The following is a 19,615-nucleotide window of genomic DNA, read 5'->3' on the forward strand; positions in this document are numbered from 1 at the left end:
ACGCTGCGGTAGATTCGAGGGGGGAGGGCGGGCAAACTAAAAGATTTTGAGTAAACTACAGTGATGCTGAGAGAACAGCAAAAGCAGCGAAAGCGAAAAAGTTTTCCCTATTAACATGAGCCGCAAGCAAATTGCGAGGAAAATATAATAAATCGAACCCTCGAGTAGAAATGTGAACAAGTTGATGAGAAGTTTTTTTATTCACTTTCTGTTCTTGCTTCGCTTCCGGTTGGCGTTCTGCACCTAGAAGTACCTCCAGAAAGCTTTTCTTTCCAAGGTGACCGATCGACCATGTTTTATTCGATTGGCAGAGTAAATTAATCGGAATAAAATTCGCGGGAGACGGATAGCAGCAAACCTGAACCGCAGTAAGATTAAAGCAACAAATTGTTAGGTAGATTAATACATAATTATTTTATTGTTTCATTAGTATAAAAGTTAAAAAATACATTAAAATTTCTTTCGTAAGTCACTTTTGATTTTGGCTTTGTTATTGTGCGCGTTGAATATTTTAGTCAAGTAATAAAGGATTGCAAAAAAAATAAATACGAGGGAAGACTACGTTAACATTTTCTGCTATTAAGACACATTTTTTCGAAGCCGGTGCTCTTACGAACGAGCTCTAGATGCTTTCTTGCTCTTGTCCACTTTCGGTGGCACGTTGCCGGACTTTCCTGCCGAAACGTAACGATTGTATAAACTGAAAAAAGGTCTTAATTAAAACCCATTTCTAGTCCCACTTATAACACTCATACTCACATCCTGTACGCCTCAGTTTTAATGTATTCAAGCACGTGACTGATGCCGACCAGGTACTGCTCGGCAATCGCAGTAACCCATGGGTTTTCCTCCATCTTAACAACCGACTTTTGCGACTGCAGATCCAGGTTGGATATCTCCGGTGGCAGCACGGTGAGACGATTGTTCTGAATGTGAAGCTCACGGATACGCGTAAGTTCGCCGATCTCTCGTGGTAGCTCCAGAAGATCGTTGTCACGGAGACCAAGCTGTAAATTGGAAAGATTGTCGTTAGTCCAAGCGGCATACTATGGGACACAAATCAAAGTTTCATCCAAAAAATTATATTTTTTTTTTCGGTGATTTCATTTAAAAAGGTAGCATTTTTACAGAGTGATTTAAGATGGGAGTGAGCACTTGTTCTTTGTAATGTAATACAAAACTAGCATCTATTATATTAGATAAAGTTGATTTTAGCAACAGAATTGACATCAGTCAAACAGTTCAAACAGTCACACAACTATTGTGTACACGCAGAAACAATTAGCATATTTAAACCAAAAATATGTGTTATTGAATCCAATCATTTATTGTTTATCACTTTAACAAACAAACTTATTGGTTTGAAAATATTTTTTTATTAGAACAACAACAAATTTTTGCTTTCAATAAATACATTTTTAGTATCAATAATTTTCTTTTAATTTCAATAAAATAATTATTGAAAAACGGAACGATAATTTTGTTTTATTGAAACAATAAATAAATTTTATTGAATTCAATACATAATTTTACCAATAATTTAATTTATTGAATTTAATGCATAATTTTATTGAACCTACAAATCTTTTTTCTGCGTGTAAGCAAAAGTAAATTGTCGATCTCGACTGAGGTCCTGGGGAGTTCAGTTGCAGATGAGCCAAAACGAACTTGTTCTTTGACTTGGGAATTAAACGCCTGACACTAGGCAACTTTAGTCCCAAAAGTGAAAAAAATGGATTGATCCAATTGGTGCGTCAGGGCACAAAACACAATTTAGATAAAATTGATTTTGAATAGTTCATCTCATCAGTAACTGTCACCAACATGCATCGTTGAAAACATGTAAACTGCAACTATACAATGAATACAACTGCCCACACTCACTTCATAAGGGTGTCGATTCATTTCTGGATATGAAATTCCTTGATTTTCCAGAATTTTCATGGCCTTGTAATAAATTTTCCTGGTAATTGGTATATGTTTGTATTTTTTAATTTTTGTTTGATTTTACAACTGTCACTGTTTTTATTAGCTTTTCAATTAATCCATTTTTGTTAAAATTGTTTAATACTTTCCCTTCTAGTACCTTCAGGAAAGGGTAAGATGATTAGCTAAGCTCGTCATTAAAGACAGTTTTGGGAGTATAGTGAAAGATGTCAAATCTTATCATGTTCCTGATCAAGTGTATTTCAACGCATTATTCAAAAAATAAATTAACCGCTTTTGCTGATATTTGGACCAACTGACTTTAATAATGTAGCCCTGTTGACTAGATAATGGCGAAGCTGGCAGTCTCAGCCTGTTCTCTACCTACCTGGACGCAAACATCTAAGACTGTAACGTTCGTCTCAGTTTTTTCTTCTGGTTATTTGACACGGTTCGACACGTTAGCACAACTGAGCCAATGATCTTTTATGCGTTTTTGCCTTGCTCATATGAAGAAAGGCTATGCAATCACTGAAATCGCTGAAAAATTTTCAGCAGAGGCCCGGAGGGCCGAGTGTCATATACCATTCGATTCAGTTCGTCGAGATCGGCAAATGTCTGTGTGTGTATGTATGTGTCATTTAAACTCACACAATTTTCTCAGAGATGGCTGAATCGATTTTCACAAACTTAGTTTCATTTGAAAGGTATAACGCTCCCATAAGCCATTGAATTTTTAGTTGATCCGACTTCCGGTTCCGGAGTTACGGGTTGAGTAGTGCGGTCACACAGCAAATTCCCATATAAACTGGTGCAACCATGATGACGTAAAACATATTAAAATGACAATATATCCAAAGAATGTTTGATTGGCAAACAGTGATCTAGACGTGCGAATCGAAGTAATTTGGTGACCATTTCAATAGTTTTTAGCCTCTGCGATGTTACGATTGTACCGATTTATATGGGAAATTCCAGTGTAAGCTTACTAACAAACCTGTAACTTCGGAACCAAGAGTCAGAACCGAATAAAATTCAGCAGCAGTCAATGGCATTACTGTATCTTTCATTTGAAATCAAGCTTGTAAAAATCGGTAGAGAATTTGCTGGGTAATAGGTGTGATATTTGCTTAGGAACTGGGCGAGTTCCCCGGAGGCATCATGAACCGTCATAGGTGACCAATGTTGTCAAAGCTGCTTTTATTTATCATTAGTGATCCAGACCCGCAAACTAGAGTAATGTTGAGCCCATTTTATTATTTACGTCATTTGGACATCATGGTTGTACTAGTTTTTATGGGAAATTGCTGTGTGACCACACTCTTCAGCCCGTAATTCCGGAACCGGATGTCAGATCAACTAAAAATTCAATAGCAGCTTATGGGATTCAATAGCGTTATACCTTTCAGATGAAACTAAGTTTGTGAAAATCGGTTTAGCTATCTCTGATAAAATTGTGTGAGTTTAAATGTCACACACAGACATTTGCCGATCTCGACGAGCTGAATCGAATGGCATGACACTCGGCCCTCCGGGCCTCGGTTGAAACGTCGATTTTTAAGTGATTGCATAGCCTTTCTTTAAATGAGAAAGGCAAAAAGGAAATAATCTAAAATACCTTCCCCCTTCAAGCACACTGTTGTCAGTTTATTACTCCCGCTTAACTAGTACGTCTCAAATTCATTTTCAGTTTTTATTTCGCAAAATCATGTTGCATTACGCTCCACCGTAACTGTTTATATTCGACATCGTTTATGAACGGCCTCTTGGTGATACCTTGAGAGCAGGCAATCCCATGCAAAATAGGATTGACAGGATTTTATTGCGCTTTTAGCACCTTGTGTCACATCGTTATGTTTGTTATACATACTAAGAATACCAAATCATATGATGTGATGGCCGAAGATAAGAGAAGCAACTCCCCCCCCCAAACTTCCCCCCAAGGTTTGTTTAGTATTCTTTTGTTTATATTTATTACCTTCACCAACAGGCCCCTTGGCCCCAATGATGGTTGCTTAAACTAATTACATTTTAAAATTGACAACATTTTCGCTTTTATCGCATTCCGCGTCCTGTTGAAGTCAAAGGCCGTCGCCACACTTAAAAATTCGTTGGAGTCCGGTAACAGCGCTCTGGCAACCATAGTTGGTTTTCCTGAACGGAACTCGCAGAAGAGAGTTATTACGTAGAGCTCGAGCGCGGGCTTGAAGATCCAGTCGTCCGAGGATTGTAAGGCAATCCACTCTGGCAGAGAGTAAGTCCGAGACGAACAGGGCTCGAGAGCAGTCCTTCCGAATGCTGAGTATATCGAGGTGTATTAGCTGGCAACGGTTTTCATAGCTCGGCAGCTGAAATCTGTTTCGCCATGGGAGATGCCGAATAGCGAAGCGTATGAACCTGCGTTGGACAGCCTCGATTCTGTCAATCCCGTTCTGGTAGTACGGATTCCAAACAGCTGAACAATATTCTAACGTTGAGCGGACCAACGCGCAGTAAAGCGATTTAAGACAATATACGTCCCTGAAGTTTTTCGCTATTCGGAAGATGAACCCAAGCTGTCGTGATGCCTTATCCACGATGTATGACGTATGTGGTTTGAATGTTAATGCCGAATCCATGATGACTCCGATATCTTTGATGTGAGTGTCTTGGAATGCTCGAGCCGAAGAAATGGTAGTTAAACTGAGTCGGTTGGCGTTTCCGCGTGAACGTAACGATTGAGCATTTGCTCGGGTTTAAAACCATTCTGTTTAGATCACACCACGTACTAAAGCTGTTCAGTTCCCTCTGAAGAAGCTCGGTATCGGTTTGTAATGTAATGTAATGTGAAATTGACGTCATTAAAGTAGAGGAGGAATATTACTGGACCGAGATGGCTTCCTTGTGGGATGCCGGATGTAGCGAAGAATGGTGCAGATAGACAGTCCTTAATGCTGATTTGGAGTTGCCTTCCATCGAGGTAGGAACGGAACCAGCGCAGAAGTTGGCCATGAATGCCGAGTTTGTCCAGCTTCGCTATTGCGATATCATGGTTGATTTTGTCGAAGGCGCAGATATATCCATGTAAATAGCATCGGTTTGCAATCCGTCAGCGAATACATCCATTACATGTGTTGTGAACGAGAGCAGGTTTGTCGTTGTCGATCGTTTAGGCATGAAACCGTGTTGGTCATCTACAATGTAGTGTTTGCAGTGAAAGAAAATAGGATCTAACACAACCAGCTCGAACAGTTTTGATACGGCACTTAAACACGAGATTCCCCGAAAATTGTCGATGTTCGATTTGTTTCCTTTTTTATGAACTGGAAACATGTGCGCTGCTTTCCAGCAGGAAGGGAATGTACCAGTAGTGAGTGATAGCTCGAAGACTCGCAGAAGTGGTTCAAGAAGCCCGCTGATGCACTTTTTGACAAAAATCGAGGGAACACCATCTGGACCCGGGGAACAAGATGCTTTCAGTTTGGCATTTGCTGCAAGAATGGCAGCATTATCGATACAAATTCAGTTGATGGTTCGTCCTAGAGAAGGAGTTAAATTAGCGGCGGCAGCGACTTGTTGTGGTGGCAGGCGCTCGTTGGAAAAAAACGCTTGAAAATTTGTCGGATAACAGTTGGCAAATTTCCTTAGTGTCGGTGCCTAAAACTCCATTAAACGACATACAAGATGGCAAACCGGATTCTTTTCGCTGCTCGTTAACATACTTCCAGATGGACTTGGGCTTGGATTTCAGTTGACGCTCGATGTTTCGCTGGTGTCTAAAAAAGGCGCGTCTGCTTTGTTGTTTGTATTCGTGGTTGAGTTGAAAGTAGTGATTTCGTAATGCAAGTGTCTTATGCTTCGAGATTTTTTTAAATGCAGCTCGTTTAGCAGATTTTAATCGTCTAAGGACGGTTGATTGCCAGGGAGGGTGTTCATCGGTACTAATTGTACGTTTTGGTACATGGCGGTCGATAAGGTAGTTAAGAATACTAGAAAACGTCATCGCTGCTTCGTTCGCGTCGTCATTGTTAATATTTTCGTCCCTGTTTATATCCAACAGCGTGCTAACGATGCTGTCGTAGTCAGCGTTTTTAAAATCGTAGACGATAGAGCTTGAGATGTCTTAAAAAATTCACTCCTAGGTTACCAGCGAATACAAGATGTAGTGGGGGATGATGACGCACCTGCTTGACTAAAGGAGTCGGTGCAGTGTAGCAGTACGGAGCGCAGTCCCGGGCACTTACAAAGCAGAGGTCCAATGTACGTCCATTCTCGTTGGTGACATTATTAATTTGCCGAAGAGTTGCGCTGCTGTAGTTGTCCAAAATACAACTGGCATTGTTAATAAGCGCAGATTTTTTGATATCCACTCGTAGAAAACCATTACTTGCTTGGCACCACGCCAAGCCAGGTAAGTTGAAGTCGCCCAGTATAACGATATCATCAGACGGGGCGGCGATCGAGGCGATAAAAGAAAGGTTGACCTAATTTAAAAAATGTTAGAAAATTGACAATAACTTTTCTGTTTCCAAAACTACAGATTCATCGTCTTCATGACAAATATGTATTTCATCACTATGAACAATTTTGTAGAAGACCCTTTTAGTATAAAAAATAATCGTGAAAATTTATATTAGAAATATTGTTTTAAGGGGAAATATTGTTAATTTTTCTGTACCAAAGGCAATGTTTTTTTTTTGCTATAAAGCAACATTTTGGGGGTGTTTTAAACTGGTCAAACGTGGTTTTGTATTGCATTTGACTAGACCTACAACCTATACTGGGTCACTTAAAAAGTTAATCAATATTTTGTTGCAGCGTGTAATCGGTAATGAATTTTCGCTGGTATAAGAACGATTTCTTCGTAAAAGTATAACTATATGTAATGTAAAGCGTAATGAAATGTGAAATTTACTATAGCCCTGCATTCCAAAGATCCTTACACGATCCGGAACTCATCAAGGCAACACAGTAGGACTAAGGCACCTTTTAACGATATAAAAGTGCCGACCCTGCTCCTACCATACGTTTCGCAGGACTTCAATAAATAATACGGGCAACTCATATGCAGCAATGGTCAAAAATGCCCTTTTTGGTTGACCCTAAAGTCCGAGATATGGAAAGATTTCTATTCAGGCTCCCGGAATTGTTGACACATGTTGACAAACTCTGAACAGAAGGGTGACGCCATAAGGGTAAATAACCCATCTAGGTTAAAGCCTCAATAAACAATACACTACAAGGATGACACCGTGTTCCCGAAACGATGTAGTTACTAAATCCGATTAGAACTGCATCAGATAGGTTTCTTCTCTATGTTTCCTGTTCAGCCGGATCTAGAGAAGCCAGCCATTTTCGTTGCAATCATAGAAATCTAAAATGAATCCTTCCATAAAAATACCGCTCATGTTTACTCCCAAGGAAACAAAACGAAAAGAAATTAACACAGGAACAACTTTTTTTCAATTTGCTAGGTTTCAGTTTCTTAGGGTTCTGGAACACATCTATTTTACATTATTTAGGTACACTAGGCAACTTTAGTCCCAAAAGTGAAAAAATGGATTGATCCAATTGGTGCGTCAGGGCACAAAACACAATTTAGATAAAATTGATTTTGAATAGTTCATCTCATCAGTAACTGTCACCAACATGCATCGTTGAAAACATGTAAACTGCAACTATACAATGAATACAACTGCCCACACTCACTTCATAAGGGTGTCGATTCATTTCTGGATATGAAATTCCTTGATTTTCCAGAATTTTCATGGTCTTGTAATAAATTTTCCTGGTGATTGAAATGTTTGTATTTTTTCAATTTTTGGTTGATTTTACAACTGTCACTTTTTATTAGCTTTTCAATTGATCCATTTTCGTTAAAATTGTTGAATACTTTCCCTTCTAGTACCTTCAGTAAAGGGTAAGATGATTAACTGTTATGTGCCCAACAAAAAACACCTTTAACCCATTCATGCCCATGTTGTTTGTGGACAACATCGTTTTTAAGCAGCTATAACTTTTGATTGTGGCGAGAATTGCTCACAAAAACAAGTAAGGCTCATTAATGTGATTATTGCCTTTAATTTGAGTATTAACAGTTGCAAGGATCAGCTCTAGAACTGAAGTTATTGCAATTAGTCTGATTGAATTCCGATGGAGCAGTGCTGCCAGGGACAGTTTACGTTGACGACGGAAAAAGATTTTTTCACATATTTTTGTTATGGTGCAATATTATTGAAAACTGATAAAACTTATCAATTTAGACTGTCGTTGGCTACGTTTTCCACGTAATAGGACTACTGTAATTATTCTAGGAGAATTATATTGAGTATTAGAAGGTAAAAATTGACCAGCTTCTAGCACTGCCATGGAAGCACCTATCTTTATGACAATAGGCTTTTCATGTTTCTTGACCCCACCGTTTTCAAGGAAAAACAGTTTTGAAACCCTACATGCACTAGAAAAAAGTTGGGCATGAAAAGGTTAACAGGCCAACGTGGGTACCCGGGTACCCACAATTTGAAATGCTCATAACTATGGCTTCCTTTAACCGATTTGGACACTTTTAGATGTTTTCGATTCCGGAACTCGTCCACTTTTTGATTCTGTAAAGTTGAACCGGATGAACGAATCTGGTTCTTGGGAATTCGGGTTTTCCGGAGTAATGTTCCAGTACTAGGGTATGATTTGTAAATTTTGATAACGTCCTAGCAATATGAGTATCAAAACTCTTCAAATTGTTTCGGAAGTCTGTTATTTATTGTTACGGGACCCTATGGCAGCTTAAAAAATGAAATTGGAATGCAATGGCAACTCACGACCCCACGGGAACCTGCTCCAGAATGTCCGTTCCGGTGTCAAACCACCAAATGGTTCAAAAACCAAGAGATACAGGCTACTGATGCTATTCCAAGAATTTTGATACCCATATTGCTAGTATTCCATTGAAATTCACAAATAGTATCCCAGCACTGGAACATGTTTCCGGAAATCCGGATTTCCGGGAACCGAATGAAGTAACCCAATTCATTTTTACCAAGTCTAAAAGTGGATGAGTTCCCGAATTCAAAACACCAAAAAGTGGTTGAAAATTATCATAGTTATAGGTATTCTACTTTTGTGGGTACCCGGATACCCACGTCGGCCTGTTACGTAGTAAAAAATTCAGGAGCCCCTCCTCACTTCCGCCCTTACTATATCAACAATATGATTAACCCAAAAGCTTGACTTAGTGAAGTTCTAAGATGTCACAAAGTTTCGATTTCCAGCTATGGATAAAACATAGGAATTTCATTAATTGAAACCTAAAAAGGTACCCGGGTACCGCGTCGGAAACATAACGGTTAAGCTAAGCTCGTCATTAAAGACATCATTACTCCGAACAATTTTGTAGAAAACCCCTTTAATATAAAAAATAATCGTAAAAATTTATATTAGAAATATTGTTTTAAAGGGTTCATCGCAAGTAACCCTACATATCTTGCTCCCGTAGAGCTTTAGTATCTTTAGCCAAGTTTTTCACAATGTTTTCTAGAAGTTTGCTGAAGACTGCGTGCTTCTATCTAAATTATATGGGCAAATAAATTTTTCTAAATTATATGAGCAAATAAATCTCACTTTTAGTGGAATTAATTACTCAATTCAGTTGAGTTGCGCCTATTTATACTTCTTCGAAGAAGTCCAATCTCCAAAACCAATGGTTCAGAAGGTATTGAATTTTGATCGTGAAAACGGCGTTTTGAAACACTGTGCGTTGTGAGGGTCTTTTTTATTTCCAAAACTGTTAAAAAATCGGCTGAAAAATGACAGCGCAGCTAATTTTTCTGTACCAAATACCCCAAAAAATGTTTTTTTTTGCTGTAAAGCAACATTTGGGGGTATTTTAAACTGGTCAAACGTGGTTTTGTATTGCATTTGACTAAACCTACAACCTATACTGGGTCACTTAAAAAGTTAATCAATATTTTGTTGCAGCGTGTAATAGGTAATGAATTTTAGCTGGTATAAGAACGATTTCTATAACTATATGTAATGTAAAGAGTAATGTAATGTGAAATTGACTATAGCCCTGCATTCCAAAGATCATTACACGATCCGGAACTCATCAAGGCAACACAGTAGGACTAAGGCACCTTTTAACGATATAAAAGTGCCGTCCCTGCTCCTACCATACGTTTCGCAGGACTTCAATAAATAATACGGGCAACTCATATGCAGTAATGTTAAAAAATTCCCTTTTTGGTTGACCCTAAAGTCAGAGATGTGAAAAGATTTCAACTAAATCCGATTGGAACTGCGTCAGATAGGTTTCTTCTCTATGGTTCCTGTTCAGCCGGATCTAGAGAAGCCACCCATTTTCGTTGCAAAATACAAAAAATTTTATGCGCGCAGCTTCACGAAAAGTTTTAGAATAAAAGTATGCAATTTATTATAAATTAAGCAAAAAATAGTCATTTCGGATCGATATAAGTTCCGTGGAAAAAGGTTTCAATATAGCCTAGGATTCTTATGTATCGAATAGCATACTCTCCAAATTTCGTAATCACCAGATAAACATAACATTACTGACAAACGTTACTGTGCCAATCAATTTTAATTATTTCAATGAACATAGAATTTTTCTCATAGGAAAGATTCTATAGCACGGTATGGAAAAATGCCTCTCATTTTTTTTAATTTGTGACATTGAAAATAAGCCCCGCGCCCCTGAATTAAAATAACGTGTGATTTAGCTTGAGAATAAATGTTTAGAAATTGTATCGTTCTAAATTACCCCCTCATAACACATTACTACGTACATGGAGAAAGAATATTAATAGACTCAAACCATCTTTTAAATCTACTTTATCGACCTTAGCTACCTATGTTGTGTATCAATTATTCATTTGGTGATAGCCATTCACTCATGAACTCCAGCTTAAATGAACTCTGCGGTGTGAGTCAAACAGAATGATCTGTCACTGACGAAGCGTCGGGTTCATTTTGAAGGTTTTCAGTTTTGGCAAAATCACCTTGCTCGCTACAGGAAGCAAATCAGACTTCTAAACTAGAGCACTCCAGAGTGTGGCCGGGAGGCAGAAGAAAACATGAATGTAACAAAGGGGCCTGAAATTTGACGTATTATAGAAATACGTCAGATTTCTGCTCGTTTGCATACGTAAAATTCATCTTGGCCACAATCAAACGAATACTGGCTTCTCGATTATCACGTGTAATAGGGTTACTAAATGGGTTTGAAAGCGAAATAAGGACTTCTTGAATTTTGACCGAGACTAACAAATTTTACTCATCTTTGACTAAAATGTGTTTGGTTGAGTGGTGTTAAGAAAAGATTTCCAATATATTTTTTTAGAACAGCGCTTTTTTGTTCTTCTGTGGTCCTAAGAAACTATGCAGAATATTAGGTCGTTGCATCCCGTGTTACATTTGAAATTTGTATGGTTATTAGTACGAGAAATCCTATTTTTCATTTTCATTTCCAAAAATCAAAGTTTTTCCTTAAGCATAGAACTTATTGATTAAAGTCCATGAAGTAACTAAGAAATTTGCCGACTCTGCTAGAAAGTGATAGCTGTTTTAAATTCGACGGTTTAAATTAGAGGACAAATTTTTTTTTTCTGTCAGCGCTCAACAAGATGAGAAACATGAAAAGTATTAATTTATAACTTTTCTTCAAGCAATAAAATCAATCAATGTTTTTGAATCATTAATCTGAACATAGCAAATCAAAAGACTATAAGGACGTGAACAACTAAAATGGCGAGTAAAATGTTTCATTCGCTTGAATGAATTTAATCTAATTGATTTCAAATATAACATGGATTGAGATTAAAACTAAGGACATTTGAAGTAAAATTAAGGAAGATGTCCTTTAAAATAAGAACGGTTGGTAACCCTACGTGTAAAATAAATTCTCTGATTGGTTAAACGTTTTGCACGGCATCAGCTCTATGCAAATAGTTTCATCAATCTAGGAACATCTCGTAGGTTGAAAAGAATGGCTATCGATTTTTTTTAACCAAGAGCCAAGACACTACCTCAGTGACCTTCATGGGCATCGAAGGGTACAAAAGTATACTTACAATTTGAAGATTTTTTAAATTCCTTATCTCAGGTGGTAGAAACTCAAAATCATTGTCGCCCAGATACAAAGCACGTAGTGAATCTAAAACGATTACAATGTTAGAATGGAATTATGAATGCTTTTGAAATACTGATTGAGCTATTTTCGTCAACTCGGAGGCCTACAACAACTAACATTTCCGATACGAACATCTGAATTTGTTATTCGGAACATAGATGATTACACATATTGAATCATTTCGATCAATTTGTCGGGTTTCATCCGAGCGTAAACAACGTCAATCAAATGCCTCTTTCCATTGAAAAAACCCGAGGCAGAGGATTGCACTGGTGTTACATTTTCTAACGAAAGAGCGGTCCGCTGGACGTGTTTCATTCCACTTCTGTTAGAAACTGCAACATCACTGCAATCAACCCCCCCGATGTTTTTCAATAAAAAACGCAAAAGGTTTCAAGCAATACCTACCCATCATAAAGAAGTTACCAGGCAACACTTTCTCGCTTAAATTGTTGTACGATAAATCCAGCACCTCCAGTACCGGAAATGCGCCAAAGCCACGGGGTAGCGTGTTCAGGCGATTGATAGAGCAATTGAGAATCCGAAGCTTTGGCATTGACGACAACGATAGGGGCAACTCTTCCAAAAAATTATTGGATAGATTCAGAATCTCTAGATTGGTCAAATTAGCGATGCCGGGTGGAACAGCTGAAATAATCGATCAATATTCAGTCATTAGTGGCTGGCTATCATCTTTGTTTTCAAACAGAACCAGCGTCGCATCGAATGAATTAATGAATGAATGTTCATTTTTGTTGGTGGTAGTGTCAGAACATGTGTGTATCAATACACGCAGCCTCACTGCTTGGTGATGGTAATTCTGACAGCTGATAGCATTCGATTCTAATACTCACTTTTCAGCTTGTTATGGCTCAGCGTAATCCTTGTCACAAATCCCATATTAACTGCAAATAAAGCATACAGATTATTTCTATTTTTCTAATCTAACATCCATCTGGGCGTAGCTTTTCACACATTCAAATCTTTCCTCATGAACACTATACGCAGACAGAGCATCCAATCCGCGAATGGCGTAATGTAAACAAGAAAAAGTAGTTTCTTCCAAATTAGGAAAAACGGGTTCAGATCGCACACATATCATCTCCTACGGAATACTCACGCAATCCGGGCAGTTCCTCGAAGGTTGAGATTCCTTTATCCACCAAATCTATCTCCCGATTCTGGATTTCACGGGCATCATCGAGCACTTTTTTCGTCTTGGACATTTTCGTGGCAGTCACTGGTAAACAACTGACGGGCTGATTCATCCTGCTGCCGTTTGACGTTCCTGCTGCCGCTGCGACTGGGGTAAGTTAAGTACTTACAATTACCGCTAAGTACACTTGGCTTCGATGAATGAAACAGAAATGTTTCATTCGACTGTTGCGCTGCTACCTCCTCAATGAACGGCGATCAACTGACTCACTCACTGATTTGCAAAACACTGTCAGCTTCGACTATACATATCCATCGCATTAGCGAGATCACGATTGTCGGCTTGTCGATCAGTGGGCGTGTGGTGAATTACGATTTCAATGCCATGAATATCGTTTACGAAGTTGTTGCAGTTACTGTGTTGTGGGCACTATATGTCTCTGATGGACGGAAACAGAAATAGGAAAACAAAAACCTGCAGGTCAGTACAATTAAGAAAATATTTAAAATAATTCATTCACATAAAGCCGAAAAGCTCTAAAATAAGTAATATAAAAAATTCTCGCCCAACGTGGGGCTCGAACCCACGACCCTGAGATTAAGAGTCTCATGCTCTACCGACTGAGCTAGCCGGGCTGATGAAGAGGTGATGTAAAAAGATAAATAAAAGCTAAAATCCATGATATAAAATTGTAACGTAATTTATAATGGATTTTCTTTCTACCCGTTTTTTCTTCATGTACAAGAACTTCTCATACAGCGCACAGTGATGGCACTCAGAACAAAGTTGGCCAAAATCTCTAAAACATTCCAAATCACGGAACAAGGTTATTTTAGTACCCTGGATTCAATTTCGGTATATATATCACAAAACATGATTTTAAATTGACTAGGGTGGTTCCAAAACACGAATAAAGAAATTTCCAACTAATCTGGAAATTGTCAGTTTTGGCTTTAGTGTAGCAATCTGGTTGAATGGTATAATATTTAAAACCAATAAATTTCAGGCATAGGGTGACACTAAAACATTTTTTTACATTGGTTGTGAATTGATTATAATCATAGGCCTATAGGCTAGTGATTATATTAGTTATTTAACAACTAAATTGTATGGAAGTTAGTCAGTCTTGTACTTCACGTGTATTCTAATTTTTCACTCACTCGCTCACGCCTCGAAGTTGATATAATAGGGCCGGAAGCTACCATTAATCCAGTGAAAATATATTCGTTAATGCTCCTGATTTCTTCGAGTGATCCTTTCTATATTTCCGAACTTCTTTATTGGAAGCCACCTGAGCTTCGTCGGACAAACAGTTAATCGGAAGAATAGACCTTTTTATTGTTTCTTTCAATCTATCAACGAACGAAAGGATAAATTTCAAATGTCCTTTCAATTATCACGAACGCGTCGTAACATTGATTGGTTTAAAAAAAAACAATTATAGGTTATAGATCTGTATCATCTTGTTATTATTTAAATGAACATTTAAAATATATCTCGAAAACTCGAACATAAGGGTTAGGTATTTTTACATAGAATCTGTATGCAAAGTTTGAAAGAAATCAGTTAAGTAATTTTTGAATGACAGGTAACACCGAAAATCATGTTTTTTTCCAGAGACGTTCTAAAAAAAAGTTTCGTCACCCAGTCGTTTATCTATATTTTTGCATAGAAAAATTACAGAATGTTATTTAGATGATGCACGATATTATACAAAAGTTTCAATCAATTCGCTTCAGGCAAATTTCTAAAAAAAAATCACACATTTATCACACAAAAATCATGCGAAAATTAAACTGTTATCCTTGAAATTTAATCAAATAACAATTGAAAAAAAAAATTCTTTGAATTTCGAGATCCCTTGTCCCATAAGACGTTGATTTCTTATGGGACAAGGGAGCTCGAAATTAAGATTTGCAACAATAGGAACTAAAATTAGCAATTGCACCATTATTGGTACATGTGTTCCTATAGGGGTACAAGCGGTTTTGAATACATAAACTGGTTAATAAACACTCTTTATATTTTGTCTATAAAGTAGGGATTGAAAACTTTCGTTTAACGTATTAACATCGCTTATACATCTATTCATCGATGTTTCAACAACAGTTTTCCTTAAGTATACGACTATTGGTACATCAATCCTACCGTATATAAAAAAGATAATAGTACAAGTTGATGTAAACTATGTTATCCCAGTGACCGTGGCAAACAGAAAGTTAGCAAAAGTTGAGTAAAGCGAAAATGATACTGGCAGAGTTTCTGCGAGCATTTCGCGCGATTTGTGCGAGAATTCTGGTAAAGAATTCGCTCAAATGCAACAACCGTTTCAGACAGAAGCGGATAAATCAGCCGATGCTGCTCACTTTTATCCAGAATTCAGCCAGGAATGTACGGCCAAGATCTCTGTACGATTCCTGCCACATCTTTGTCAGATGTTTTGCTCGATTCGTGCTAAGTTCTACAAGGGAGAAATTGCCAGGATCTTTGCACAGTTTATGTCCGAGTTATGCCCGGGTTTTGCTCGGTTTCTGTCAAAATTTGCCAGAAAACGCGAGAGAAACCGAGTTCGCCTTAGCTCAACTAACCCGACAGGATACGCGCAGAAAGCTGACAGGGCTGCCAAACAGCGATGCAACATGTTTTTGTGAAATGTCTGTAGAAGAATAATGAAAATGTCTGTAAAAGTCTGTAGATGGTTGTTTAAACTTTATTTACAATACGTTATTACTTCAAAAGTAGCTTGAAATTTGTAAACTATTGTGAAGGAATCACTCGCATCCAGATAAAATTATTCAAGTGCAATTTTGTTAAATACTATTACTCTTTTGAAAGTCTGTAGATTTCTGATTACGTCTGTAGGAGACCATCAAAAGTCTGTAAAATACAGACATGTCTGTAAATCTGGCATCGCTGCTGCCAAACCAAGACTGACAGAAATCTAGCAGAGCGGTCTCTGCCAGAAAATTTGGTGACTTGGGAAACATCGACGCTCTAGATTGGCGATTCTACGTTGAAAACGTTCACAGATAGCGCTAGAAGTACAGTGTTGCTGAGTTCATTTTGTTCTGTCATAGTGCATATATTTACAGTAAACTTTGGTAAGAAAATAACTTTCGAACAACATGTTACCTTTAAATTTGATGAGAATTGCTTACGAAAACGAAGGAAAACTATCATTTTATAAGATGATGTGATGAGTAAACATCTTACGAAAAGGGTGTATAACATAGTGGTTTCTAATATCCTTCGCAGAGCTATGCGTATGCGGTTCCGAAAGGTAATTTTTTGAGCACCGTAGCCATCGTAACATCATTCTCCGTTCCTCCTAAGTCTAGCTAATGAGATTGTAAATTCATGAAACTCTCCGGATCACGCGAGGAAATAATATATGCGGCTAATTGGAAAGTGTCAGCTTTGCATTATACACAGCCGATCCTTCTCTCTGATAGGATAAAAAGAATCACCTGCGTAGTCCAAAATATTAAGGAGTTTAACATTTTTACTGATTGGGTCTCGGTTTCCAGTTGAAACTTTATTAGGCAAAGTATTTTTATAACCACCATAATACCCCGACTACATTTCGAAGAAATGAATGAGCCAAATAGTTTCAAATGGCTGTAGTTTCCGAATAATTGCAAATAAAACTAAATTTCTTACTCTTTTCATTCATATTTTGGCACTGGTAAGCTTTTTCCGAGAAGAAAATGAAGTTTTTGTTGGAAACTACGACTTACTTGCGACTGAAAAAAAAACAAACTGTATCACTTGGTCAGTTCATGAGCTGAATAATAGGTGTCACATGACTAATTTTAGCTTTGCTGCTAGTCGCCAATGGTATTGCAATATGATCAATGGAAAATCAAAAGCTTTCATTCTAAGGGGCATGGATTTTTCTGTAATCAGCCTACATAAGTGAAAACAGCAAATGCATGAGTAATCTGTTGTAGCAAAAATGCATATTTCGAATAACGAGGATTATAGCCTGTGATGCGAAATTTATTTCCAAGTGCAAACTTTCTGTTGAATTTACCACAACCAACATTCAAATTCAAAGCTTCCCTTATTCATTCACTTCCAAGCTAACGAGAATTTCATACAAAATCGAACGCCATTATTTCAAAGCAGTAGTTTCTTAACAAACCAAAACCTTAATCTGCTTTGTAGAAGCTATTTAGATTAAAAGATTAGATCTTTAGCACTTTCGAGCATACCTGAACAGTTTTCAAAGCATTTTTGCCCGAAAAACCAAGTCAGTACACAAGAGACATGTTATTAATAGAATGGAAAATCAATCGAAAATAATTGAGCGACTTAGCTACCGTATGCATCATACAAACAGAATACAACGGAACCACCCTCACTAAATCGTAACTAAGGACTACGTAAAGTAATCAAACTGTTTCACGTAAAGTAATCAAACTGGTCACATAAAATATATCTGCGTTGAAAAATTCATACGCGAACGGAGGTCTTAGTGTAATGTACGTAGTATCACAAAGGTTTTCTTCCATTTAATTCCACTATGTTTCATGAACATATTGAAAAATTTGTTTGAAAAATTCATGTTTTCTGAATTAAGGAAACCCTTGGGACCACCCTAGATTGTCTAATTTTAGTTTAGTGCACCAAAAATATTTCCAGTCATTTTGAACTACTTTTGAGGTTTTGTCCAGCTTTTGTAAGGAGTGGTTCCACTGTGAACTGCGTAAGAAACATTGAACTACATATTGCAAATACAAAAGGTAAGCGAAGTAAAAAAAATATTTTTGGAGATGCGGGGCATCGATCCCCGTACCTCTCACATGCTAAGCGAGCGCTCTACCATCTGAGCTACATCCCCTTATATCTGAGCACGAGAAATAGTAATACAAAACGAAATGGACGTAACAAAATGTATCGATCTGATTTATTTGCTCTTTATAGGTACCTCAACGTACATAATTGGAATAAATGCATTTTAATCAATAATTGTCATATTTTGTTGACAAAAAATGCTGGTGCAGTGGATTGCACTGGTGTTGCATTTTCGAGGCCATGATGCATTCTCAATTCTGCTATAAAGTTCAACACCAGTGCGATCCACTGCTCCAGTGTTTTCCAATGCAAAACGGCAAATGAATCCTCAACTTTACAATGAACTCATTCCCATTCATTCATCAACATAAAACAATCATACAGATTTTCTAACTTCTAATGTCCTTTTTCTCTGGGCTGAAACTGAGTCAGTTTCGGACCTAACTGCTGTCAAACCGTTTGTTAGGATATGCTCCAATGAACTAAGATTTCGGTTGGGTTCTAGAGCTATCACTTCTCCGGGCTTAACCCAGAAATTGCAGTTTTCAGGCGCGATCTCCAGTTCTTCAGAATTAGCAATGATTTCTTCAGATAAAGCTGTTAATTATATTTTTTTCGCAATATATTTAAAAAGTGTAGAAAGGGCTTGTGTTCAATTCTATTTTGCTTGGCAGACTGTTCTTTCCAAGGCGATGAACATGAGTCTAGAAAGTACCTATTTCGGATCTCGATCAAATAAATTAAATTAATCCTATTAGAACTTTTTGAATCTCCTAAAGTTGGAAATGGCATTAAAAGACGCTCCAAATAGTTAATTTTTACTTCTATTTTTTTCGTAAAACTAGCTATGTGTTGCTACTGATTATTTGCTGTTGCTGCTTGCAGCAGTCCTGTAAGCTAGGGGGAGTGATCGTAGCTTCTTTACTGGAACGTCCATATAGCATAGTTTAATTATACTTGCCAATAGCTTTTTCTGAGATTCCAGCACAACTGAAGCCGTGCTGCTGGAAAATACAGTCTATCAGCTCATGTTTCATGTGAGCAACCATAATCAATCTCTGAAATCCTCTCGATCCGTTAATCTCAGTTCTTTGACTAGCACTTTTATTCAAGCCATTTGGTTTTGGTTCCAGTTGGCGGAACGTATCAATAGTATTGCGTGGGAAAAACGGCAAATCGATTAAAACTGCAGCGATAACTTCGCGAAATATCTTTTATTCCTCGAGCATGCTTTCACGGTTACGCTTCGTTGTTGATTGATTGTTTACTTTTCTATACAGGGCGGTACTCTACTCTTGTGAAGTTCTACTGTTGTGGTCGACTGAAACTATTTGGTTCTTTCCGGATGTAATGATTTCAAAACATTTGTCGTCTCGGTTTACTACTTCATAAGGCCCTTCGTACGGTTGTTGGAGTGGTCGTCTAACTGCATCAATTCGTAGGAACACATGGTTACAATCCTTTAGCCTCGGATTTATAAACTTTGGTTCCTTGGAATGACGAACGTTCTTTGGTGCTTTCAAATCCGAAAACCGTTTAATGTCATGACTTCTGCAAATTCCATACGAACCACATTTTGTGCCGGTGAATCGAAGAATTTTCCGGGGGTTCTTAGT

The 19,615-nt window shown here is 37.7% G+C and overlaps 1 protein-coding gene and 2 non-coding genes across 3 annotated transcripts; all 3 read right to left on the minus strand.

Moving 5' to 3' along the window:
- Positions 1-405: 405 nt before the first annotated feature.
- On the minus strand, positions 406-13,482 carry LOC131696207 (ras suppressor protein 1-like). The gene is made up of 6 exons (XM_058984750.1): positions 13,167-13,482; positions 12,901-12,951; positions 12,455-12,694; positions 11,988-12,070; positions 760-1,007; positions 406-700 (listed from the first exon to the last, which is right to left on the minus strand). Exons 1-6 carry the CDS (start codon positions 13,312-13,314, stop codon positions 610-612), a joined length of 861 nt encoding a protein of 286 aa, XP_058840733.1. The 5' UTR covers positions 13,315-13,482; the 3' UTR covers positions 406-609.
- A 282-nt stretch (positions 13,483-13,764) lies between these two features.
- Positions 13,765-13,837, minus strand: Trnak-cuu (transfer RNA lysine (anticodon CUU)). The gene has a single exon. It is a non-coding gene; the product is annotated as a tRNA-Lys (tRNA).
- Positions 13,838-17,972: 4,135 nt separating this feature from the next.
- Trnaa-agc (transfer RNA alanine (anticodon AGC)) lies at positions 17,973-18,045 on the minus strand. Its single transcript has one exon. It is a non-coding gene; the product is annotated as a tRNA-Ala (tRNA).
- Positions 18,046-19,615: the final 1,570 nt, after the last annotated feature.

The sequence above is a fragment of the Topomyia yanbarensis genome, unplaced genomic scaffold (genome assembly GCF_030247195.1).
Source record: "Topomyia yanbarensis strain Yona2022 unplaced genomic scaffold, ASM3024719v1 HiC_scaffold_92, whole genome shotgun sequence".
NCBI classification, from domain to species: domain Eukaryota; kingdom Metazoa; phylum Arthropoda; class Insecta; order Diptera; family Culicidae; genus Topomyia; species Topomyia yanbarensis.

Coding starts and splice junctions, on each gene's coding strand:
- LOC131696207 (XM_058984750.1), bottom strand. CDS start 13,314: ATGAATCAGCCCGTCAGTTGTTTACCAGTGACTGCCACGAAAATGTCC. Junction 12,952..13,166: donor CGAGGAACTGCCCGGATTGC/GTGAGTATTCCG, acceptor CTTTATTTGCAG/TTAATATGGGATTTGTGACA. Junction 1,008..11,987: donor ATTTAAAAAATCTTCAAATT/GTAAGTATACTT, acceptor TCCAATTTACAG/CTTGGTCTCCGTGACAACGA.